Genomic DNA, 22,217 nt, shown 5'->3' with positions numbered 1-22,217 from the left:
GAAGAAAGGAAGAAGAGGTACCGTAGTGGAGGGCTCCGGAATAATTTCGACCACCTGGGGATCTTTAACGTGCACTGACATCGCACAGCACACGGGCGCCTTAGCGTTTTTCCTCCATAAAAACGCAGCCGCCGCAGTCGGGTTCGAACCCGGGAACTCCGGATCAGTAGTCGAGCGCCCTAACCACTGAGCCACCGCGGCGGGGTTAGGTAGCTTGAGCCACCGCCCGATTGAAAGGGTTCAGCCGTATGCATCCATTCATCCACCCACCGGAACCGGAATACGGTGGCTCCGGCCTCTGCCGTATCCTCGCCTCCACGGGTTTCGCTTGTCCGCGCAAGGTCCGCGCGCGTTGCTGCTTGTTGCAGTTGATGTAGCTGCCGCAGCGCCGCAAGTGCACGTTCGGTGCTACTTTAGGATGTAAACAAGTGCTTGGGCATGGCAATGAAAAACAGCTGACGCGCTCAGCGCACTTTGGAGCTCACGAATGCAAATAAGAAGAGGAGTTTTGCCCCACGTAAGACGTCAGATGTGGTTTATGGTTCATGATGGGCTTGTGTAAAATATGGGTAGAAAGAAGACAGCTTTCCAGAATGCAAACGGTAGCGCACTTCAGAAAGCCTGTTTCTGTGTTCAGATTTTTGTGTCATACGTAGATGTGTTATTCGTTTTAGTTGTTTGGCCTTAAATGTAACTGACGAGGTGTTTGATTGAACCCTTTAAGCGAATCTACACAAAATAACCAGTTAGTTAATTGTTAAATGCTTTGTACTTTTCTGTACGTGTATGCAACGGCGTGAATATTTTGGTAATAAAATCACTGGTATAATTAGCACCAATGCAGGGCTTGACTGTGGAGTAATAATTGTTTCCAATTCTGAAACTCACTGAATTAGTCCCGTATAGTCAAGAAGCGCGGTGTCATGAGACGATATTGCATTATTTACAGCTGAAACAACTGCTCGTAGGAGGGGAGCCATGCCTCACGTATGTGCAGAATCTCTCGTCGAGCAGTCAAGACCCGAAGGTAGCTCTGCTCTCCAGGGAGACACGAACAGGAGTGCATTCACACCGTACAAAGTGAGTTTCAGCACATTCTTTTGGAAGAAAATACATGTCTGCAAATTTTTTTACTATAAGACACAGGTAATAACTTGGATTAATGTAAGGCCAATCATGCTTACACCTTAACATCTCCACCGCCAGCATCAACAAATCATAAAGGTTATAATGTGTATATCTCTCAAAAGGGAATAGCATCAAGTGAATCTCGACTGCACGAAATGTACGATATTCTTAGTAAAATTAACTACATGCAACAAAACTGTATGTGAAGAAATGTTTTAATTGTGAGGCTAAGATCTGACTATATGATAATAATAATACTTTGTTGCTCAAAATATAAACAAAATGTACAAACATCCGGTCTTCCAAAGCCTCACAGGGCTTGAGCGGCAGAGCCCAACAGGCAGCAGAACTGCGCATACGTATGCAATTAAAACCCGATTTAGTGAAATGCTGAGCAGGCTCGAATTATTTCGCTAAATCGGGAAATTAGTAAAATCGAGAAAGGCATTTTTCGGCCCTTCAAAATCTAAAATCGTAATGTAACGACATCCAAAAGCTACCGTGGCATCGTATTTGCCGCTGACATGTGTCTGCACATCCGCGAGTGTAGCCCGAATCGATCGTACATGAAAACGAAAAAAAAAAGAAACCTCGGCGTTCTGGAGAGAATTGCGAAGTTAGTTTGCCATGGAGAAATCCGTGATGCGGCTGCATGCGTTTCACCAGCAGTGGGTGTGCACACTTCTCATACCCACAAGCGCTTTCATTGCGCTTTTGGTTCCCTCGTGGGTCCTTCTAAAACACCCCAAGAGGTCAGTGGCGTCCATCACCTTGCTTGGAGTGGGCACGGGAGCTTCGGCGTCTTCTGCATCGTCCACATGATGCAACTGCTGTTGTGCACCAGTAATAAGCTGGACGATACATGCATCATCTAAGGCCTTAGTTGTGTTCTCGTATGCATCGCTACCAACAAGCTGCGAGACAGTGTGGGCAAAATAAGTAAAAATCACCTTTTTTTTCTACTCATTTCTTCCAGGAAAAACTTCATTAGATCGGGTTTAGTGGCCTAGTTAGTTTCGTTTGTTCGAGTTTGAATCCTATGATTACCTGCCGGGCAATCATAATTTGTTCGCTATATCGGGAACCTTTGTTAAATCAGGTTTCATTAGATGAGTTTTAACTGTACATACATATGATGTCTTGATATGAGCATACATATGATGTCTAGCTTTTAGGCCGAGCCCTTGTCCAATACAAATGGCCGTAGGTGCATCTTGCACGTTTTGCAGAAAGGTCATGCTGTCCAACAATTCATCATAAGAATTATGTTGTCTAGCTTAGGAATCGGAAAGCAGCCTAGTGGTGAGGGGACTTAAAATTACAGCCAATGTTCCAAGTTGCAGAGACATAGGAGGAAAAGGCAAGCAGTCTCATCAGAAACAGAGCTTCTACACCTTGCTTCTATCATTTCTGAAATCTAGCTCGTACTGTATACTTTGTCTGTTTTAATCTCACCAAACTTATTTCCTTGACGCTGAGGAATATCCCAGCCATCCACACACCTGACTGCTTGCTTGGTTTGTAACGTGCCACTCATAGGTGGCATATTGCAGAGTATTTTATGTCACACTTCAAGGTTATCTCTGTGCATTCATAGACAGCTCTCCTAATTATCCTTGCCCACACCCACCAGCCTACAACTCATGAGAAAAAAAAAAAGCTGAGCTGGCACTGGTACTGTGCAACCCATAACAGCACTGCCAAATATGTAGGACATCCAAATTAATGCTAAGCGTATGAAATCTTATTACTTCCTTTAGAACGCTTGTAATAAGACCAAGAGGAGATGCACATGGACCACACTTTGGCACTTAAAGAGGGCACATTACAACCAGAGGTTAGTGGCCTCTGGTCACTAAGCACTGCTGCAAGTTTTAGAGATTTAGCTACAAGTTTTAGCTGCCTGCACTCTTTGTGTATATTGAATCAAAAGAGCGGTAACTGAGACAGCAATAGTTACTAAGGTCATGATGCAGTCACCAAACGCATGGCTCTGTCTTAACTGTGAGGTTTGGTAAATGGCAGTGACTGGTTTGACAAGGAAAGAGCCAACAGGACACCATGCTCGTTTATTATAACAGTTATGTATAAATATAAGGGTAAGGCTTTTTGCTTTGTCATAAAGTGGCGATTAGTGTGTTGTTGCTGGTGCACTCAATGTCAGCATAACTTTGCAAGCCTTGAAATGCAGAATGCCTTTATTTCAATACCATGTGATGTTAGGAGGTGCGCCCAAAAAGTCTTAGATTGGCTTGACAAAGGATTGCATCCCCTTCCTACAAAAAAACAGCGCAAGCAACAGTGCACAGATAACAACAACAAAAGGTAACCAAGCTTACTTAGACACATATTAGTGAAAATTGTTTTTTTTTGGAGAAAGGAAATGGCACAGTATCTGTCTCACATCTCAGGGGACACCTGAACAGCACTAAGGGAAGGGATAAAGGAGGGACTGAAAGAAGAAAGGAAGAAAGAGGTGCAGTAATGGAGGGCTCCAGAATAATTTCCAGTGCTGAATTTGCTTTGAAGATCAAAGTTAGAATCATTGAAATGACACGAATGATACACAAAATAAGACTACATAAACATGCATTTTGATCTAAGGAGCAGGAACATACAATAGATTTAAGGAGGTACGAAGGTTAGGGATTTGAAAGCGAAGCATTTGAGGACTGAGGACAGTAATTGGTCCTAAAAAATGGCACATACGAGATGTCGCTGCTTTTTGTTGTGTGATATTTATTTCTTGGTTGCATGTTAGCCAACTGATCAAAAAGGAATCATGATTTTTTCGGCCTCTTTCGTAATGTTGACTTAGCAATGCATTGTAGAGTTCCATAACTGACGTTATTTTTGACTCGTTTTAAACCAGAAGTGCCTCTAAACTGAAAAGAAAATATTCTAGAGCAGTTGATAAAAAAAATGAGCAACCATGTTACACATTGCATCTGCATGTCAGCAGTTCTGTGCATTGCTGCAGAGCTTGCCTTAAGGTGTCGTTAACACTCGAAAGAAAATATGGGAACTCTGTCCATATGGCATCAATTTTAAGGCGAAAGCCTTTAATGGTTCATACTCGTGGTAACCATCCATCCGGTCACGTGACTTCGCGGTGTCCATCCGTTACATCCTAGGTCACGTGACCATGTCCGTCCATTACATTCGTGACCTTGCCACGTGATCATAACCTGCCAACTGGACTGTGAGCAAACTGCCCACTGTGGCGGGTGGTGTGATCCGCCGCCAAGCAACAACTGCACATGTGCAGCGTGACGTCACTGCTCAAATTCAAATCACTGCAATGAGTCGCAAACAGCTTTCGCCTTCCCGCAGTTAAGAGATATCTAAGTGCCTCCAACAAATTTTTTTACATTGGGGGCAGGAACGCTTAACGGTAACTGTGTATTTCTCTTGTGCTAGCTACGGCAAGAGTGCTATCCTACAGAATTTCTTTTACCAGCTGTGAATAACCTTCAAATCTGTGATTAACTTGGTGAGCTGAAGTGCAGCTTGCACTGCTTTTCCCTATAGTTCTTGTGGTGCTGACAGCATGAAGCAGTACGATGCCTACCACAAATATTGGAATATTCCTTTCTTTGCACAGTGTGCATTGCAAATTTAGTAGCATTCTGATTACTCGAAAATTTTAATTGCTCTGATTTTGAGTACTGGGGTGTATGTGCAAGCATAAATTATAGGGAGTGTTGTTTTGGGTGGTGTATTATAAGCTTACTGTGCATTCTTGTTACTTGTATGTACAGTTTTATTTTTTTGCTTCCAATTCTACTTTTTCACTATCTTTTAGAGGGGCTGTGGGCATTTGTTCAGCTGCCTTCTGTTTCCCAAGAGCTTTTACCTGCAGTGCCCTAAAAAACTTTGGTAGAAAATAAAGGTCATTATTACAATATAACTGTGTTGTTATGATTATGTTTGCAGTCGTCAACTGTCTTGACCAATCTTCAGCGTGGGAATGTGCCTACACAAACTCAGCCTGTCCCTCTCAGTGAGTGTCAGTGGTTTCTTCATTCGTGTTTGATGCGTGAATGCTTTTTTTTTATGACAGGATAATTAAATGAGGAATGAAGTTACAAAATCAGTTTTGACCACTACTTTATTGTTTGTGTGGTATTTGACTCTGTTATTGGAGTTGTATGCAAAATATTAGTGAGAAAGCAGACATAAGATTTTTTTCTTATAAAGTAGTTTAAAAATATTCTTTGGTGATGTATTATATTTAATAGCATGCTCAATGTATTTATTTGCAACTTGCTGTTTATTGGTATCTATGTATACAAAAAGTTATTCATTTAACATATTTACTCACTTGCTGAATACACCTTGTTTCAAGGAAATTTTGAGAATTTGATGGGTGGGTAATGCTTTAGCAAGACTATATATTTTGACATTAAAAGTAATGAGTGCGTCATTACGCAAGTGTGTTTGCAGTGAGTACATATGACACGTAAATGAAATTTTTGGTGCTGTTAGGCGAAATTTTTTTTGCATCCTTTACAGGGCGTTGCATTCATCAGTTATCTGCCCAAGGAGAAATCTCGCCTGATCAAATAAGTATGTTGCTGCTCACTGTTCTGCCTTGAAGTTTTACGGGTACAGTGAAACTGTACATTTCCACTCCTAATACTACATTCATTTTGCTGAAGCAGCATATTGGTAAAGCTATAGGTATCACGCGCAAAAAAAAAAAAAGAAAATCTTGGGAACCTGCTTAACTACATTCCTGAAAAAAAAATGATTTAGGTTGCCTGATATGGTGTCTACAATGAGTGTCTAATGTTCTTTCAATTTTCTGGCCGAAACTCTGGTTGTAAGTGGTTCCATTACCCTTATAGGGTATACATGAGTTACTACCTTCCAGAATTTTCCATTATCTTCCATTGAATTACCATATGGGATTATACTAATCTGACCCACTAATGCACCTTAATCAATTTCTGGGGTGGTGGGCCTACTTTCAAAAATTTGGGAGCCCTTTAGAGTTTTTGGAGGTGGGCCATCTTCCAAATTTTGGGGGTCCTCATATTTTCAATTTAATGGTGCCCTATGATTGCTGCACCGGTGGTCATGTGGTGTTGGTGACATCACGACTCTTTCAGTTGCACTCATAGATCGCAGGGCATAGGCGCCGACTACAGCTAGGGGGGCTGGAGGGCTTGAGCTCCTCCCCTCCCCCTTGACTAAAGGACTAGAGTTGACTAAAAGTTGGAAGAACAGAACAGCACAGCCATAAGCACAGCCTCAAACTACTGTGGGCACATAGATTTGTCTCCCACCATTAAAGGAAAAGGATCACATCACTAAGAGTTTTAGATCCACTTCGCCAGCAAGGGATCCGACTAGCAACAGAAGCCTTCCTAATGCCTCCTGTTCCAAGCGTCTATGCTGAATCAAATGAACGGCCACTTGATAAGCGCAAGTTTTTCTTTGGTGCACACTCTTTTCTAAGACTCTGAACCCTCCCCGAAAACCTGAATCATGTCTTGACCCGAAATATCAACTATGAACATACCTTTCAAAATGAGCGGGCTGTAACTCTGCATTTTTCATTTCGCATGAAGAGTGCCTCACAACGCTAGTTTTGCTTTCTTTTTCCCTATTCCTCAAGCTCTGCAGACACTGGCTCCTGGGGACCAGGCAGACATATAGTACCGTACAACCTGACCTTGAGAAACTATAACAGGAAGGTTGTCTCCACAAATGGTATCCAACATCCAACAGGAATTCAACGGACGTCACGACATTATATAAGGATTACAACTGTTTCTTTATAGATGGATCAAAAAGCGCTAATCATGTTGGCTGCACTGCTATAAGAGAGACCTTGCAATCAATAAGACGAATAAACCGAAATGCATCTATTTTCTCAGCTGAACTTTTTGCGTTGATGATGATAGTGGATACTTATGGCGCAAGGGCATGTGTGGCCAAAGAGCGCCATGGCACAAGGTATATTCAGTTGCTCAAAGTGGGGTCAAAGACCCATTTCCCAAGCATTTCACCCTGAATAAGCCGAGCACCAGGCCAGGGGAAACTTGTACCCAATGTCTCATCAGTGGGTACCTGGCGGCACTGGGGATTGAACCCCGCACCTCCCGCATGCAAGGCGGATGCTCAACCACTAGGCCACCACTGCAGTTTTTTTGCATTGCTAAAAGCTGTAAACTATACAGCCCAACGTAAATATAGAAAATCGTGTACTTTATTTTTGATGATGATTATGATGAATTTTTATGGTGCAAGGGCAGCTTTGGCCAAAGAACACCATGGCACAAGGTATTTTGTTCTACTCAAGGTGGAACCAGAGACCCAGTTTCCAAGCATTTCACCCCAGATTAGCCAAGCACCAGGCCAGGGGAAAGCTTGTACCCACTGTACTGCCGGTGTGTACTCGACGGCACTGGAAATCGAACCCTGCACCTCCTGCATGCAAGGCGGATGTTCGAACCACTAGACCACTGCTGCGGTCATTACATTATTGTGAGCATAGCCTTGATCACAGATGATAATGTATTATATTACGATTGACTTGCTGTGCGACGGTTCAGCAGGTTATCTATTTTCAGCTTATCAAGATTCACCGCGTTTAATAAATATTTAATTTTGAGCCATTTGTACCTGTAGACAGTGCATTTATTTCTTTTGTTGGCATACTTCAGCACTCTTTCTGTGGCATATGTTTGTATGATTTGTTGATGTGAGAACCTTTTTTTGTGGATGACAGCCAGAGCTTAATCAAGTCATGCCTTCATTGTGCAGCGCCCGATCGACTGGACTTGCGAGACGAAGGAGGTCTGACACCACTGCTGTGGGCCAGTTCACATGGGCAGCTCTCGACAGTGCGACACCTGCTCACAAAGGGTGCTCAGGTTGGCGCTCAGGGCCTGAAGGGTGAAACAGCCCTGCTGCTGGCTGCCGCTCAGGGGCACTCGCACGTGGTACGCTACTTGCTGCAGCATGGTGCCAACCCAAACCAGGCAGACCAGGCAAGTTCTCTCTGTATTTATTCTAGCTGACGGGGTACTGCCTAAGTGCAGCATTTTTAAAATTTATTTGTTTATTTCATCCTCTGAGGTTCCAGTTCCAACATTAAATGAGGGATGAGCATTATGGGTATTTCGGTGGAAGGAAAAAAACAGCACTCATTAGCATTGCATACAATCATACCTGATGCCCAAGCTAAGGCTCATTTGCAATAAAATTTCAAGCAGATGTCAAATTTGGTAATGGCAGTCGTGGGAATGCTGCGGCAATTTATTTTATTGCAGCGACTGGTTGTTAAGCGCCCATTCCTGGGTTTCGCATGGTTGTAGTATGTCATTGTATGTTGTAGTTGTACAGGAATCATGATACACTTGAAAGCAACACTTGTCATGAGTTATAATAGAGAACTGGATGAGTCCAAATTGTGTTTATAATTCACATTTTGAAACCACTAAGTGTGCTTGATATGACCAGAAAACATTTTATAAGGATGATCTGGCTATTTATGATGGTTGGTTATTCTCTAACTTAGGCATGTGCGAATATTCAGTAATTTCTAATATTCAGTCAAATGGTAAAGTATTCAATATTTGATTCAATTCGAATGTTTGGTATACGAAATCTCGGAAGTATTCGTCTGAAGCGAATCATGTTTTTGGAACTCTTGCAGCGTGTGGTTTCGGTTCAGCATACCTTCCCAGGGATGGCATCGCAGCGCGCACACAACCAAAGCTCTGACTCCGTGCTGAGTGCCTGCGCTCCCCACAGACGCGAGCAGGCGGTAGCGCACCGCCCAGATCTGTACCTGCCAGGTGTCTGCGGGTGCGCTACCCATGGCGCACACATGCCACAACCAGCACAGCGGTGCGCATCAAGAGAGATTTGGCATACCGCGATCTGCTTATGCACGCACTGATTGTTTCTGAAGGGGCAGGTGTGCAAACAGCTGACCAATGCCTGGCGCCATGTGGTGTCCTCAAAGCAATTTGTGCATGCGCAATGGCTCACTGTGAAAACGGCTTGCGCTATGCTAACTGGAAGACGAGTAGCTCCCTTCACTTCCGCAGAACGAGTCTGAGCTGACTGTAGCATCCGCAGGCGCTCTTCTCCTCGTGAAATTCGCTAAACAAGCGTGACAGCGTGAGCACGAAGGGGTGCTAGCAAGAGGCATATGGAGACACGTGACGGAGGGTGGCACTGGGCGCGTGATGTGTAATCCTCACAGGTGTCGTGGAGTCACCGCTTATAAGCAAGAGCTGCGCAGTGACGCGATTGCAATTATGAGCAGCAGTTGGAGGCCCCATATATAGGTCTCACACCCCCATAGATAAGTCAGCACCGCATGCAGGTGGGCTCCTGCAATTTACGATCGCTGTTTTTGCAGAAAGTCGACATAGCACAGTGAGTGTGAGAAGGCTTCAATGCATTCTTTTTTTCATGTAATACCCCCATAGATAAGTCAGCACCGCATGCAGGTGGGCTCCCGCAATTTACGATTGCTGTTTTTGCAGAAAGTTGACACAGCACAGTGAGTGTGAGAAGGCTTCAATGCATTCTTTTTTTCATGTAATGGCCTTGTGTGTTCGAAAAATACATGATTTTGAAAATGCTTATTGTGCTGTTCCACCTTTTTTGTGTGCCAGAAGCATTCAAAATATTCGCTTTGAAATTATTCGAAGAAAATTGCTGTTCGCTTCGAATTCACTTTGAACCAAAACACCACTGTTCGCACATGCCTAGTCTAATTGCAAACAGAAAAAAATGAATGCCTAAACAGACTGTGTTGAATCAATAACCTTCCTGTGGTTGTGAATATTTATGTAATGTACCCTTGTGTAACCAATATGGATAAGATAGTTAAAGCAGCCGAGGATCTACACAGATCAGTACAGTAGTTGAAGCAGTCAGGACGATAATGAGAGAGGCAATCATGCAGAGCAATTGGACATTCCAACAGTAATTGAAAAGTAAGTAAAGCCTTAAAAGCAATGAAAAAGAAGAAAGCAGCTGGTGAGGAATCACATAACAGCAAATCTGTTGAAGGAAGATGGGGAGATTGTACTAGAAAGACTAGCCACCCTCTATATGCAATGTTTCATGAACCATAATCTTGGAGGAACACTAGTATTATCTCAATTCATAAGAATGGGGACGTCAAGGACTTTAAAAATTACGGACTCATCAGCTTACTGGCCATTGCCCACAAGGTATTCACTAACATAATCTCAAACTAGAAACAGGAATACCTTTGACTTCAGTCAAAGGACCAGGCATCATAAAGGCTACTCGACAATAGACCATATTCACACTATTAATCAGGTGGTAGAGAAATGCGCAGAATTTATAACCAACCCCTGTATATAGCCTTCATAGATTATGAGAAAGCATTTGACTCAGTCGAAACCTCAGCAGTCATGCAGGCAATATACAATCAGGATGTAATAGAGCATATATAAAAATATGGGAAGATACCTGTAGCAGTTGCACAGCTACCTTAGTCCTCCACAGAGAAGGAAGGGTGTCAGGCAGGAAGACATGAACCCTCCAGTGGTATTCATGACATATGTACAAGGAGGTATTCAGAGACCTTGATTGGGAACAGTTAGGGATAATAGTTAATGGAGAATTCCTTAGTAATCTGTGATTTGTTGATGACATTGCCTTGCTAAGTAACCCAGGGGACAAATTGCAAAGCATCATCAATGACCTAGACAGGCAAAGCAGAATGATAGATTTAAAAATTAATATGCAGAAAACTAAGGTAATGTTCAACAGTCTCGGAAAAGAACAGTAGTTTATGATAGGTAGCCAGGCGCTGGAAGTGGTAAGGAAATACATCTACCTAAAGCAGATAATGACCATATATCCAGACCACAAAAATGAAATCACTAGAATAAAAATGGGGTGGAGTGAATTTTGTGGTTACTCTCAGATCATGAATGTAAGTTTACCAGTATCCCTCAAGAGAAACGTATACAGTATAACAGCTTTATCTTACCAGTACTCAGCTATGGGGCAGAAATGTGGAGGCTAATAAAAAGGGTTTAGCTTAAGTTAAGGACAATGCAGAGGGCTATGGAAAGAAAAATAATAGGTGTAATGTTAAGAGACCAGAAGCGGGCAGAGTGGGTGAGGGAACAAACGCAGGTTTACGACATCCTAGCTGAAATGATGAAGAAATGGGCATGGACAGGTTATGTAATGTGAAGACAAAATAACCGATAGTCATTAAGGATAGTGGAGAGGATTCAAAGAGAAAGCAAGTGTAGCAGGGGGTGGCAGAAAGTTAGCGGGCGGATAAGATTACCAAGTTTGTGGGGCTGACGGGGCCTCATCCGGTACAGGACCAGGTTAACTGAAGAGATGTGGTATGGGAGAGACCTTTGTCCTGCAGTGGGTGTAGTCAGGTTGTTGTTGTTGATAATGATGATGGCTCTTTTTTCTGATTTTTTTTTAAATACACCTAGAACTATCTATGTTTATCATGTTATGAATCCAATGGTGCCAGCCTGCTCCTGCTTCATTGGATTAAACGTGACGCCACTGGCCCCACCCCATTTCGCTTTTAGTCCTTTACCACCCAGGGTTATCACATGGTGCGCACGTACTTTGAATGTCTACCTTGATGGAGCATACCAAATAAATTGAATCACTTCTAATGATGGTGTAGTATTCTCTGCAGCTTGGCATACAGTGACCTCATTGCACGCACATGATCTCGAGTTAGTGTCATTGCCAGACATCTTCTACCATGCGAGCTTGAATTATAGTTATAGTGCAAGTAAACCAACTGAGCAGAGTCCCTTCATCGCAAAAACTTGAAGCAGCTTAGTATGCGGGACGCACACGGCAGTGTCGAGACCATGATTGGAGGAAAATTGCTGTACTCCTTAAGAGAGGAAATATTGTGACTGATGTTTTTTGCTTCTTGGGAGAGAATTGAAAATGTGTAGCAAGCACAGTATAGAAGGAAAAAGGCAAGGCCAATAATGGTGCAGCTGCAATATGCATGACAGGCGTTGCAACATCTGGTCAGTTTGTACTGTAGGAGACTATAGTGCAATTGTTGCAGACAAAACAGGGAATTTGTATCATGAGATGTGCTGTTAGAAAAGACTCACCAGCAAATTCCACCCTCTGTGAAAAATCTGAGCTCAAAAGGGCTGGTCATCTAGGCAGGAGAAGTGTTGAAGGCACACTGAGGAAAAATTGAAGTTCGCCTGTATTGATAGGGCACCACACTCTAATCACAGAGACCATTGTTGCCAAAAACGGAGCTTGTATAAGCTAGAAAAGACCAAGAAATGAAATACAGGTGCCGCCATCGCTGGCTGATTTCGCAAGTAAAATGCATGCGTGAGCACGGATTTTTTTTTTAGCAGATCCCTGAGGCTATGATGTACACTGCCATTCACTTCAAAACGGTGGCAACCTATCCTTTTCAGTAAGGACGTCACGAGTTTGAATCGACTGGCGGGAAGATTTTTAAAATCAATTTTCTTGGTGATGCGTGTGTCTTTTGCTGCTGCACAAACGTCAACATACGCAGAAAGAGCCAAAAAAAATTTTTTACTGAGGGCAATAATTGCACGGGGTTTTCCTCAGTGTCCATTTAACTCCTGCTGCCTTTAACAACTCAATTCTCAGTGAATGTTGGTTACTTGAGCAGGTCCATACATATGAACAGAGTATGGAAACAGAGCCTGAAGGCATTTGTTGTCTATGCTGCCCAGGAAGGAAACACTGCCCTAATGTATGCTGCCCTTGGAAACCATGCTGCCACTGCTCAAGAACTGCTGTCAAATGGCGCCGACATGTGTGCACAGAACAGCGTCTTCGACACTGCATATGACCTTTCAGTTGCAATGGGTGCACGACAAGGTGAGCCTTTCATTACCACACTGAACTGGTGTGCAGCCATCACTGTGGCCGCTGTAATGCTGCACTGAAAACTACCAGTTTTGTTCACAGCAGAATTCAGTGGTGCATAGTTACTTGACTGCTGATACACAGGGCGTACATTAATGTTTTCAGTGATGTTGACTTGAGCTTCATGATTAAATCAGGGATGCGAGTTACTTCACCTCTCTTGGACTTAAAGCTGCTCTGTGTGTAGTGACCATTTCCATTTCAAGTTTGGTCGAGTGCTTCCTCGCGTGTAAAGATGCAAGTTTTGCCACACTACCAAGCTTCCAAATGTAGGTTGCAGCAAGATGGCTGCCTAGCCTTCTGTGGAGCCGGCATGTTCTTCTGATTTCTTGTTAATACATCAACTTGTTCACTTTACGTGGCAACTTCTGTAAGATGAACGGATTTTACAAATGGCACTTATACATGCTACACAGCAGCATGTGTTTGTGCACATCTCATGCTCTGACTGGTTTTCACATTGGTTTTCTCTTTATTGAGCCATGTGCTAAGCAACCAGTCAGGCAGGTTCCTTCCTCCCTCCTCTATTTCGTTTTCCTTTCCTCCAGATTCAGCCGGACCACACCGAACATTCCTATTACACAGGGCCTAATTTATTCACATCTATTCACAATTGCGGTGACACCACTCTGCTGTCGGTATGCGGCCTCTCGTCTGGGCATCCACCACCCGTCTGTCCCGTTCTTCTCGTTCCTCTCTCGTCCTTGCTTCCCTGTCATTCCCTTCGGTCGGCTCCTTGTGAAGGCATCTTGAGTGGCTCCCGGAATCCGACGGCCATTACAGAGGCGCCAACTCTCCCAGGTGCCGACCTTGGTCTTATCGGATGATGCCCCTGTAACTGCTGTCCAGGGGGGTGGGGTCTCTCATCCATCGCCGCTGAGCGGCAAGCACACACATAGAAACACAACGCTCGTTTCACTCGTCCGGAGCGAGCCAACGGACGCACCTGACACCTCCACCGCCACTGTGATGCGTGCCTCCACGGAACGCATCACACCACACCAGTGCACGGCTGATGTCCCGCGATCCTCCCCTGGGCACTACGGCAACATTAAAACAAAACGGACTCACCCCTTTTACCCCGCTCCCCTTACCAACGGAGCTGGTTTTACGAGCCTTGGTAGCGCATCAGCGGCGTCCTTGTATTTTCCCATTTTCCGATCGATTGCCAATTCTTCAATCCAGCGAATTCTAATCATTATTGACCGCAGCTACGACCCTGCAATGCTGCTCTGTACGTTTGCCCCTCTACGGCGGAGGGCGGTCGGTCGGTCCTACGCGATCGTCCGTACTAGTCAGCTTAAAGGGTTTGTCTCACGTGGCAATTGTTGCGTACTTGTTTCCCCTGTCATACGGGCCCTTACCGAACTGCATCTGGTGCTCTTTACAGTTTTGACAACAGCGCATTTTCTCGACGGAAGCTTCGTACCAACTTAGTGAACGTTTACTCCTTTGGTGCGTCTTTTCACCCATGTTACCGGCTCGCACAAAGCCTTTCGCTAGCCGCATCATTTCCGCTTGTCGAAATTCCGGCAGTGCAGGCTGCATGTGCGGCCGACTGCCCACTTCGTCTCCATGGTTCAGCTGTGCGCCGCCTTCAATTGTACAATGCGCATCTTCGCTCATTTGCCCACTCGCGCCCCTGAGCATCATTTCGCCAATTTGTGCGCGCTGAAACCTTTCGCGTTCGGTGGGAGTTTCATTCAGGCCGTTCCTTCCTTCAACGCCTGCACCGCCAACCTGATCCACTACGGCGACTTTCGCGGCCACAACTGTGCCCACACATTCTTTGTTTTTTTTTGCCACCATGAATCAGTGCAGCCACTTCTGGCACTGTTTCCTCTACTTGCGCATCTGGCGCAACGAGTGTCCTTGCACCCGGCACTAACCTGCCTGTCGCAGCACAGACAACTGCAGTCTCGGCTGCGGTCACATGAACACATTCGGGCACTCCCAAAAACTCCAAAGGCATGTACACTCACCCTGTTTGTACTTCTCCCTCGAAGGCACCAATCAGTTCAGCCTTTGCCTGCATACGAAAACCGATACTCCCCGGAATATTCTCTGCGCTCCAATTGGGATACCTTGCGAATTTGCCTTCCCCACAGCTGAGTGAGACCGTGTCAAGTCCGCGAAATTGAGGTGCCTCACTAGCCATGCTCTTACTTTGGAATTTAGCCTTCTTCGAAAGTACGATCAAACTCTTTTTCTGTCCGTCAATTTTCATGGGATCTGTTAGTGCCGGTCCCAACTCTGGTGGGCACTCCCGGACGAGGTGGTCCGGCGAACTACACGCGTAGCAGCACCTGCGTGCCCGTGAGCCTGAGCCCGTTCTCCTGGAACCTGTTCTTCCCGTACCGACACCCACGTCCTCAGTGTCGTCACTCGAGGTTTCCAGTCTGCGGTCTGTCTTTACCGCTCTCCGGCCTACCTCGAAATTCTTCGCGATGCCCGCCCCATTCTCCGGATGCACCGCATCTTGTTTCAACGCCTGCCGCAACTTCTCTGATCTCTCTCTCATACCGCAATTTTTCAGTTGCCAATTCTGCTTCTGAAATTTTCAATTTTAATTCCAACAACGCCATCTCATTGGCGAAAGACAACCCTGACCCTTTGCTGATGTGTGCTACCTCGGGGTTCGCAACTAGCTCCATCTCCCACCTCCTACTCGTCGATTCCCGTCCTCCCCGCTCACACTATGCCCCGAAACTGTCATAGTGCCCAGCGTAAGGACCCACAAGACACCGACGTGCTTCACTGTAGCAGATAGCTTGGCCTGCTGGTCCACACCCGATATGGTCGCTCAGTCCTGGGTCCTTTGTTGCCGTCTTGATGAGTCCCATGGCCAGTCCGCTTCCTGTTGGGAGGTCATGTCCACTGCGCCAGTCAGGCAGGTTCCTTCCTCCCTCCTCTATTTTGTTTTCCTCTCCTCTCGATTCAGCCAAACCACACCGAACATACCGATTACATAGTGCCTAATTTATTCACATCTATTCACAATTGCGGTGACACCACTCTGCCTTCGGCATGTGGCCTCTCGTCTTGGCATCCGCCACCCGTCTGTCCCGTTCTTCTCTTGTCCCTCCCCGGTACTCCTTTCCAGCTTTCTCTCTCTCTCGTCCTTGCTTCCCCGTCGTTCCCTCCGGTCGGCTCCTTGTGAAGGCATCTTGAGTGGCTCCCGAAATCCGACGGCCGTTACAGAGGCGCCGACCTTTGTCTTATCGGATGATGTCCCTGTAACTGCTGTTCAGGGGGGGGGGGTCCCTCATCCGTCACCGCTGAGCGGCAAGCACACACATAGAAACACAATGCTCGTTTCACTCGTCCGGAGCGAGCCAACGGACGCGCCCGACACAACCTATTATTTTGACTGGGTAAGCATGTCTGCCATTTGTGTGGTGCATCCAGCAGTTTTGTGGAACAAAGCGACAGTAGTCATAACGAGGATAACAGGCAGTTGCTGCAAGACTTGGTGCTGGGCTAGTTGGTTAAGCATTTCGTTTGAAACACTCCCTTGTGTCGTCGTTCTCTCGCCGTGTTTGTCTTTTTTAGCACTGACCTGTTTCAAACGAAATGCTGCAAGAGCAAAGCATAACTGAATGCCATTGTGACATTTGCTTTCCATTAATGTGAAAGCTTATTGCTCGAGTCGCAAGTGGTCACGTGGTGGCCTCTTTGCAGTGAAATCTTCAAGTGAACCAAGCGTCGCCAGTTTAGCATGTAAAAAGTGTGAGTGCGAGGTTTGAAGGCATTCTGGAACACCTCTTTGCCTATTGCTGAATACGTGCAGAACAGGATTGGATGAATATTGAGTTGTTTCCTCCAACTCATTCCTTCCTGCATCTTAAGATGCCTAGACGTGTGCTTCAGGGAGCATCGCCTCGCATAGCAACGCTGTGGCCAGTTACCATTGCCCTGGCATCCCTCCCTTCTGCACCAGCTTCTCTACGACATTATAATAGCTTTTGCTCTCAAAACTGGTAGGAGTGTAGTGCGGTGGCTGCACCATCTAGTGACCATCACAGAAATGGAGACAACTGCAATGCAAGGTGGAGAGCTCCGATTATAGTCATATGAACTATATATACTGATTGTAGTCTATATGAAAGCCAGCAGTAATTAAAACCAAGGAAAGTGTAGGGGATATGTGGAGTTTGTGGGTTCTAGTCCCACCAGTGGCATGTGGTTTCTTCTTCTGCTTCCTAGTCATCTCTCATGTAAAAAGAATGATTACACTGCTAATTTCTCATCAATCAACACAAATAAAAATGGCCTGGCTTAGCTAAGGTTAAGCCTAGGATGCGAAGCATAATAGATTTGTGAAAGGGATTCGGTATCTCCTGCCCGTAAGTCAGGCTAGTCTCTTCGTTGTTTAGCAATCTCCTGGAGGAGCGGGAGTTAGCCTTGGTGGTCGCGGCTGCGCGAGTTGAGCCCTGTCTCTTCTCAGCTGGCGTGACGTCAGACCACGTGCTCGGCTGCAGCGCCCCTAGCGGGAGGAGCGGGAGTTAGCCTTGGTGGTCGCGGCCGCGCGAGTTGAGCCCCGTCTCTCTTCAGCTGTCGTGACGTCAGACCACGTGCTCGGCTGCAGCGCCCCTAGCGGGAGGAGCGGGAGTTAGCCTTGGTGGTCGCGGCCGCGCCAGGCAGGGCTATGGTTGAGCTAAGTAGTGCCCCTATTATGCTTCGCATAAAAGTAGCACTGTTTCCACCTTTTTCTGCAGCTTTACATCGCAATTCATGCATATGCCAGTGTGCATTGTTGCCAAGGTGTCACATATCTAAGCAACTGCATTCTCATTTTTTCTTTATCTTTCAGTGCAGCAAGTCCTGGACAACTATATTCTGAAGCTGCTGCAGGGATGATCTCAGGCTCCATGATGCTTACCATTGAAGATTGTGCAGTTTTTGAGAAAGTGCAAAAGTAATGGCAGCCAGTCATGCTGGTGTTAATTTCATATAATATCATGGAAGTTTCTGGCCATGCAATAGCAATTTCACAGATGCCTTCAGACTAGGGGTGTACGAACATTTGGTAACTTTGAATATTCAGTCGAATAGCAAAGTATTCAATGATTCGATTTGAATGTTTGGCATTCAATCATCTCAATAATGTTTCTGGAAGGCTTTTTTCATGTGGTTTGGGTTCAGCATACCTCCTCCGGCATGGCACCATGGCACGTGCGCAGCCAAAGCCTCGACTTCATGGAGACTTCCCAAGCAAACGCACTGTGCTGACTGCAGCTGCTGCAGCCACTCTTCACGTGAAACTGTGTGCTAATCAAGTGAGATGGCACTAGCACAAAGGGGAGCTACCGTGAGACAAATGGAGATAAATGCCCCTTTCAGATGCCTGCCGGGCAGTGCTGGATGCGCTGTGCATACGCCTAGCAGGTGTCCATGGCATCACTGCTTAAAAGCAACAGCTGTGCAACAACACAGCTGGAATGAAAAACAGCAGTCTGAGGTCCCACAGATAGGCCTCACCCCCGAAATACAGTGGCACTGCATGTAGGTTGACTCCTCCAATTTCCGATGGAAAATTTTGCAGTCAATGCAGCTTCAGTGAGATAGACAAAGCTTCAATGCACTTTTTTATGTAATGGCCTTGTGTGTTAGAAAAATACAACTTTGAAAATGCTTATTGTGCCATTCAACCTTTTGTGCATGCCAGAAATATTTGAAATGTTTGCTTCGTATTCACTCCGAACCAATAAAACCACTATTTGAGCATCCCTACTGCAGACTCACTAACCAGGTGATATGCCATGCAACTTACTCCGAGCATCTGTGGTGTGTAAACACTAGAGGTAATCTTCACCGTACATGTTTCTCTGTATGCTGCCAATGTCAAGAGGTTGGCAGTAATAACATGAATCATTTAACACTGGCAGCATTCAGTCAATGCTGTCAATGACTTGAGGCTACTGAGGCTAGTAGCCACATTACATGGTGCATGTTTCACAACCATGTTTCAGAGGTGATGAAACAGATCCACAAATTCATATTCACAGTAATTTACTTGTACCCATGGTACTCGCACCAAGCTTCACTAGTCAGCATTCACTCAATTGCACAAAACAAAACCGTTCATGTCATAGCCAACTTAGCATGACATGCTGAAAAATGTTTTGTGCATGATACACGAGAAAATGAGAGAAAAAAAAAAGCAATCCCGCCTTGCAGGACAGTGCCGATGAGATACAACAGAGTGGCCCTTCGAGTAATCATTGAACGGTAGTAAACTGCACTCCCAAGAAGTCTTTGCAAGACATGCTGCTTTGCCTTTATATCCTCCTCTTCTGTGTGCTGATATACAGGACTGAAAAGAAATAAAAAAACCCATCAAGGTTCCTCTAATAACACTAATAAGTCACTCGGGAGTTTAATGGCGAAGATCAAAGTGTACACAATGCACTGCAAAATGATATTCCAAATAGCAGTTTTACAACAAAACTGCCATCGTTCTGAGATGGTATATTAAGGGGCCTGTAGAAACAGCTGACAGCTTCCTGGTGAGCAAATACTGACTGTTGCGTACATCAGAAAAAATCGAAAAACATTCCCTTGGCCTAACTAAAAATTCGCACAAAGGTGGCATTTGGCAGTCAGTTTTGTTTTAGCTTACGTTTGGGTGGAGTACTTGCTTGATTCGGTCAAAATTAATCGGAAAGCTTCATCGTCTGTGGCAATGGCAAACAAAAACTGCGAACTTTTGCAGTAATGATGCCGGTAGCGCCATCATGCGCCCTCCAGGCGAATGAGCACTCTAACGGGCACGGAGGCTGCGGAGAAACTCATGGGAGAAACGCAATGTGTGGGGAGGGGAGCAGTTGCGTGAAACAGCATTTTCTGCACCTAATTTTGATAATATAGCCTAAAATGCACTTTCAAACCAACCGCGCAGCCACTTTCTACGCCTTGTGTTTCTCCGCAGCCTCAATTGTAGAGTGCTCGTTCCTTTGGCGAGCACAGATGGCGCTACGGGTTCGACTGCTGCGAAAGCTTACCGTTTTAGTCTGCCGTCACTGCAGACAATGGAGATTTTTGATTAATTCTGACTGAATCAGGCAAGTACGCCACCTAAATGTAGTGTAAAACAAAGCTGACCGCCAAATGCAACCCCTGTGCAAAATTTGAGCCCGAACAAACGTGCGATTAGACAAGAGAATTTTTTTCTGATTTTCTATGATTTACACAACAGGCTGTATGTGGCCCACATGCACTCAACAGGCAAACACAACATGAAAAACAAGCATTGGTCTTGCCACAAAACTTAACTTCAAGAGCAAGGAACACACCAAGAAACAAAGGTTTGGCTCTTTTGAAGAGTTGATCAAGGCAGAAAGGAAACAAAGTGCTACACAGACGTACACAAAAAATAAGGCAACAGGATGAAGTGCTACTTTCCACTAACTTTTTTGTTTTTAGAGGGCTGATATGTATATATATCTACAAGGCAAGGCAGTAACAACAACGAAAGCCAGATTTCTGCATCTGTAATCAGTTTTGTTTGCTTCACCAGCTGCGAATGGCGCGTCGTCCAGTTTTCTGTGTGTACGCGTAGCGCTACGTTTCCAGAAGTGTGTATGTTGGTTTATTGATGGTAGCAGCAGCATACAAGGGCATGGTCATATTCACCGCAGTTATCGGTATCACGGCGGTGAATCATTTACAGGTGCTATAAAATTAAGCTGGAAGCCCTTCAAGCTTGCTCCCTCGGTAATAGAACAACCGATCAACATTTGGCTGCAATCGCTCGTCCAATACAACAGTTGGGCTCATTCTTTCGGTTGAAAATAGACATGTCACTGCACTAGTGGTGCACAAATATTGACAACACTGGCTCTTCTCAATAACTGATCTTGGCCGCCTTACTACGGTTTGCCAGTCAAAGTCGCAGAGTTGCTCCAAAGGCTGCGGAACTCACCGTTGTTTCCTCGAATAAAAGCGTCCCCGTACTTGTTTTTCAGCTGACCATTTACGTACTCTTCAGTCTGTTCAAGGGCAATGTTCATGTAGCCGTCAAGACATGCAAGGACACCTACGAAAGAGAAGTGTAGTACATGAGAATGTGGCCGTAGCATGGCAGTATCATCAAGTGAGCTTGCACCAAAGCACAGCCATATTACCTCGGTAGTCCAAGCCAGAGTTTAACTTGACGACAACAGGTCGGCCGATGATCTGCTTCAGGAATTCACTGGGCGTTTGGCGTCGACTCATTGTTACGCTGCGCACTCGCCTGCGTAAACAAACCGGATTTGAAATACGGAAAAAGAAATATACAATGAGCACTGAGTCTGACGACGCTCATAACTGAAATTGAAAATAGCATTCACAAAACAAACAAAAACATACCTGAAAGTGACTCCTAATGCGAAGTGAATAACTCGCCGGAAAGCAAGAGCGCCAAAAATGCTTCAACAACCTTTCAACGCCAGCTGCTTTGGATTACGATTTGGATTGTAGCGGCATGGAGCTGGCTTACAAGGCCCAATGTTGTATGGCTTTTTTTTTTTCAAAGCCGCTAGGAGGCGACTCTCGTGGCTTTGCGTGCCAACAGTGTCGAACACTGTGAAGTGGCGTTTACAAATGAAAGATGAACGGTGCCGTGCACAAGGCAAAAAAGAAAAGGCGAAAATGCTTTAATCATAGTCTTTTAAACAATGCACGCTTAATTCTGACTCAAGCTTAAAGAGTATTCCATTCGGCGATAGAGTAGTACGTTTATTTGCCCTGCGAACAGAAAAAGGTCCTTACTTTTTGTGAATGCGAAAGCATCCTTTGGCCAAAAGTCGTTTATTCTAAAGGCTTTCGACGTGAAGACACTTGTCCTAAAGGCCTTCGACCTAAAGGTCTTTACCCTGAAGGTATTCAATGTGAAGAGTCCCTTTGACATAAAGGCCCTGAAGGCCTTCACTCTAAAGGCCTTTATCATTGTCATTAATGACCCTCATCATTATTTAGTAACGTCCTTTATCACTCCACAATTATCACTCTATCATACTACTCGCCTGTCTAAAACTGCTTCATTGCCTACATATATGACATGAAGGCTTACTATAGTCTACTGCTGACATCATGCGATTGGGGATCACTGCTGTTAGACAACAACACCGTGCTTCGTTGCCGATGAGCCATATATACTGCTTTCGCATTAAAAACAT

General features: G+C 45.1%; 2 protein-coding genes across 5 annotated transcripts; one reads left to right on the top strand and one right to left on the bottom strand.

Moving 5' to 3' along the window:
* Positions 1-313: 313 nt before the first annotated feature.
* On the top strand, positions 314-18,785 carry LOC144125844 (ankyrin repeat family A protein 2-like). Of its 3 annotated transcripts, none has more exons than XM_077659565.1 (7): positions 314-517; positions 950-1,080; positions 5,065-5,131; positions 5,644-5,697; positions 7,903-8,129; positions 12,861-13,008; positions 17,875-18,785. In XM_077659565.1, exons 2-7 carry the CDS (start codon positions 979-981, stop codon positions 17,976-17,978), a joined length of 702 nt encoding a protein of 233 aa, XP_077515691.1. In that variant the 5' UTR covers positions 314-517; positions 950-978; the 3' UTR covers positions 17,979-18,785. The 3 variants fall into 3 exon arrangements, with proteins under 3 accessions (XP_077515691.1, XP_077515693.1, XP_077515692.1); XM_077659567.1 differs by having other exon boundaries at positions 331-517; positions 17,870-18,785; XM_077659566.1 differs by lacking the exons at positions 12,861-13,008; positions 17,875-18,785 and adding an exon at positions 8,798-9,861 and having other exon boundaries at positions 331-517.
* A 266-nt stretch (positions 18,786-19,051) lies between these two features.
* On the bottom strand, positions 19,052-21,538 carry LOC144125845 (U6 snRNA-associated Sm-like protein LSm6). Of its 2 annotated transcripts, none has more exons than XM_077659568.1 (4): positions 21,409-21,538; positions 21,183-21,292; positions 20,981-21,094; positions 19,052-19,372 (listed from the first exon to the last, which is right to left on the bottom strand). In XM_077659568.1, exons 2-4 carry the CDS (start codon positions 21,271-21,273, stop codon positions 19,338-19,340), a joined length of 240 nt encoding a protein of 79 aa, XP_077515694.1. In that variant the 5' UTR covers positions 21,274-21,292; positions 21,409-21,538; the 3' UTR covers positions 19,052-19,337. The 2 variants fall into 2 exon arrangements, with proteins under 2 accessions (XP_077515694.1, XP_077515695.1); XM_077659569.1 differs by having other exon boundaries at positions 21,479-21,511.
* Positions 21,539-22,217: the final 679 nt, after the last annotated feature.

Source organism: Amblyomma americanum, chromosome 3, assembly GCF_052857255.1.
Source record: "Amblyomma americanum isolate KBUSLIRL-KWMA chromosome 3, ASM5285725v1, whole genome shotgun sequence".
NCBI lineage: Eukaryota > Metazoa > Arthropoda > Arachnida > Ixodida > Ixodidae > Amblyomma > Amblyomma americanum.
This window is presented reverse-complemented; position numbering and strand designations above follow the sequence as displayed.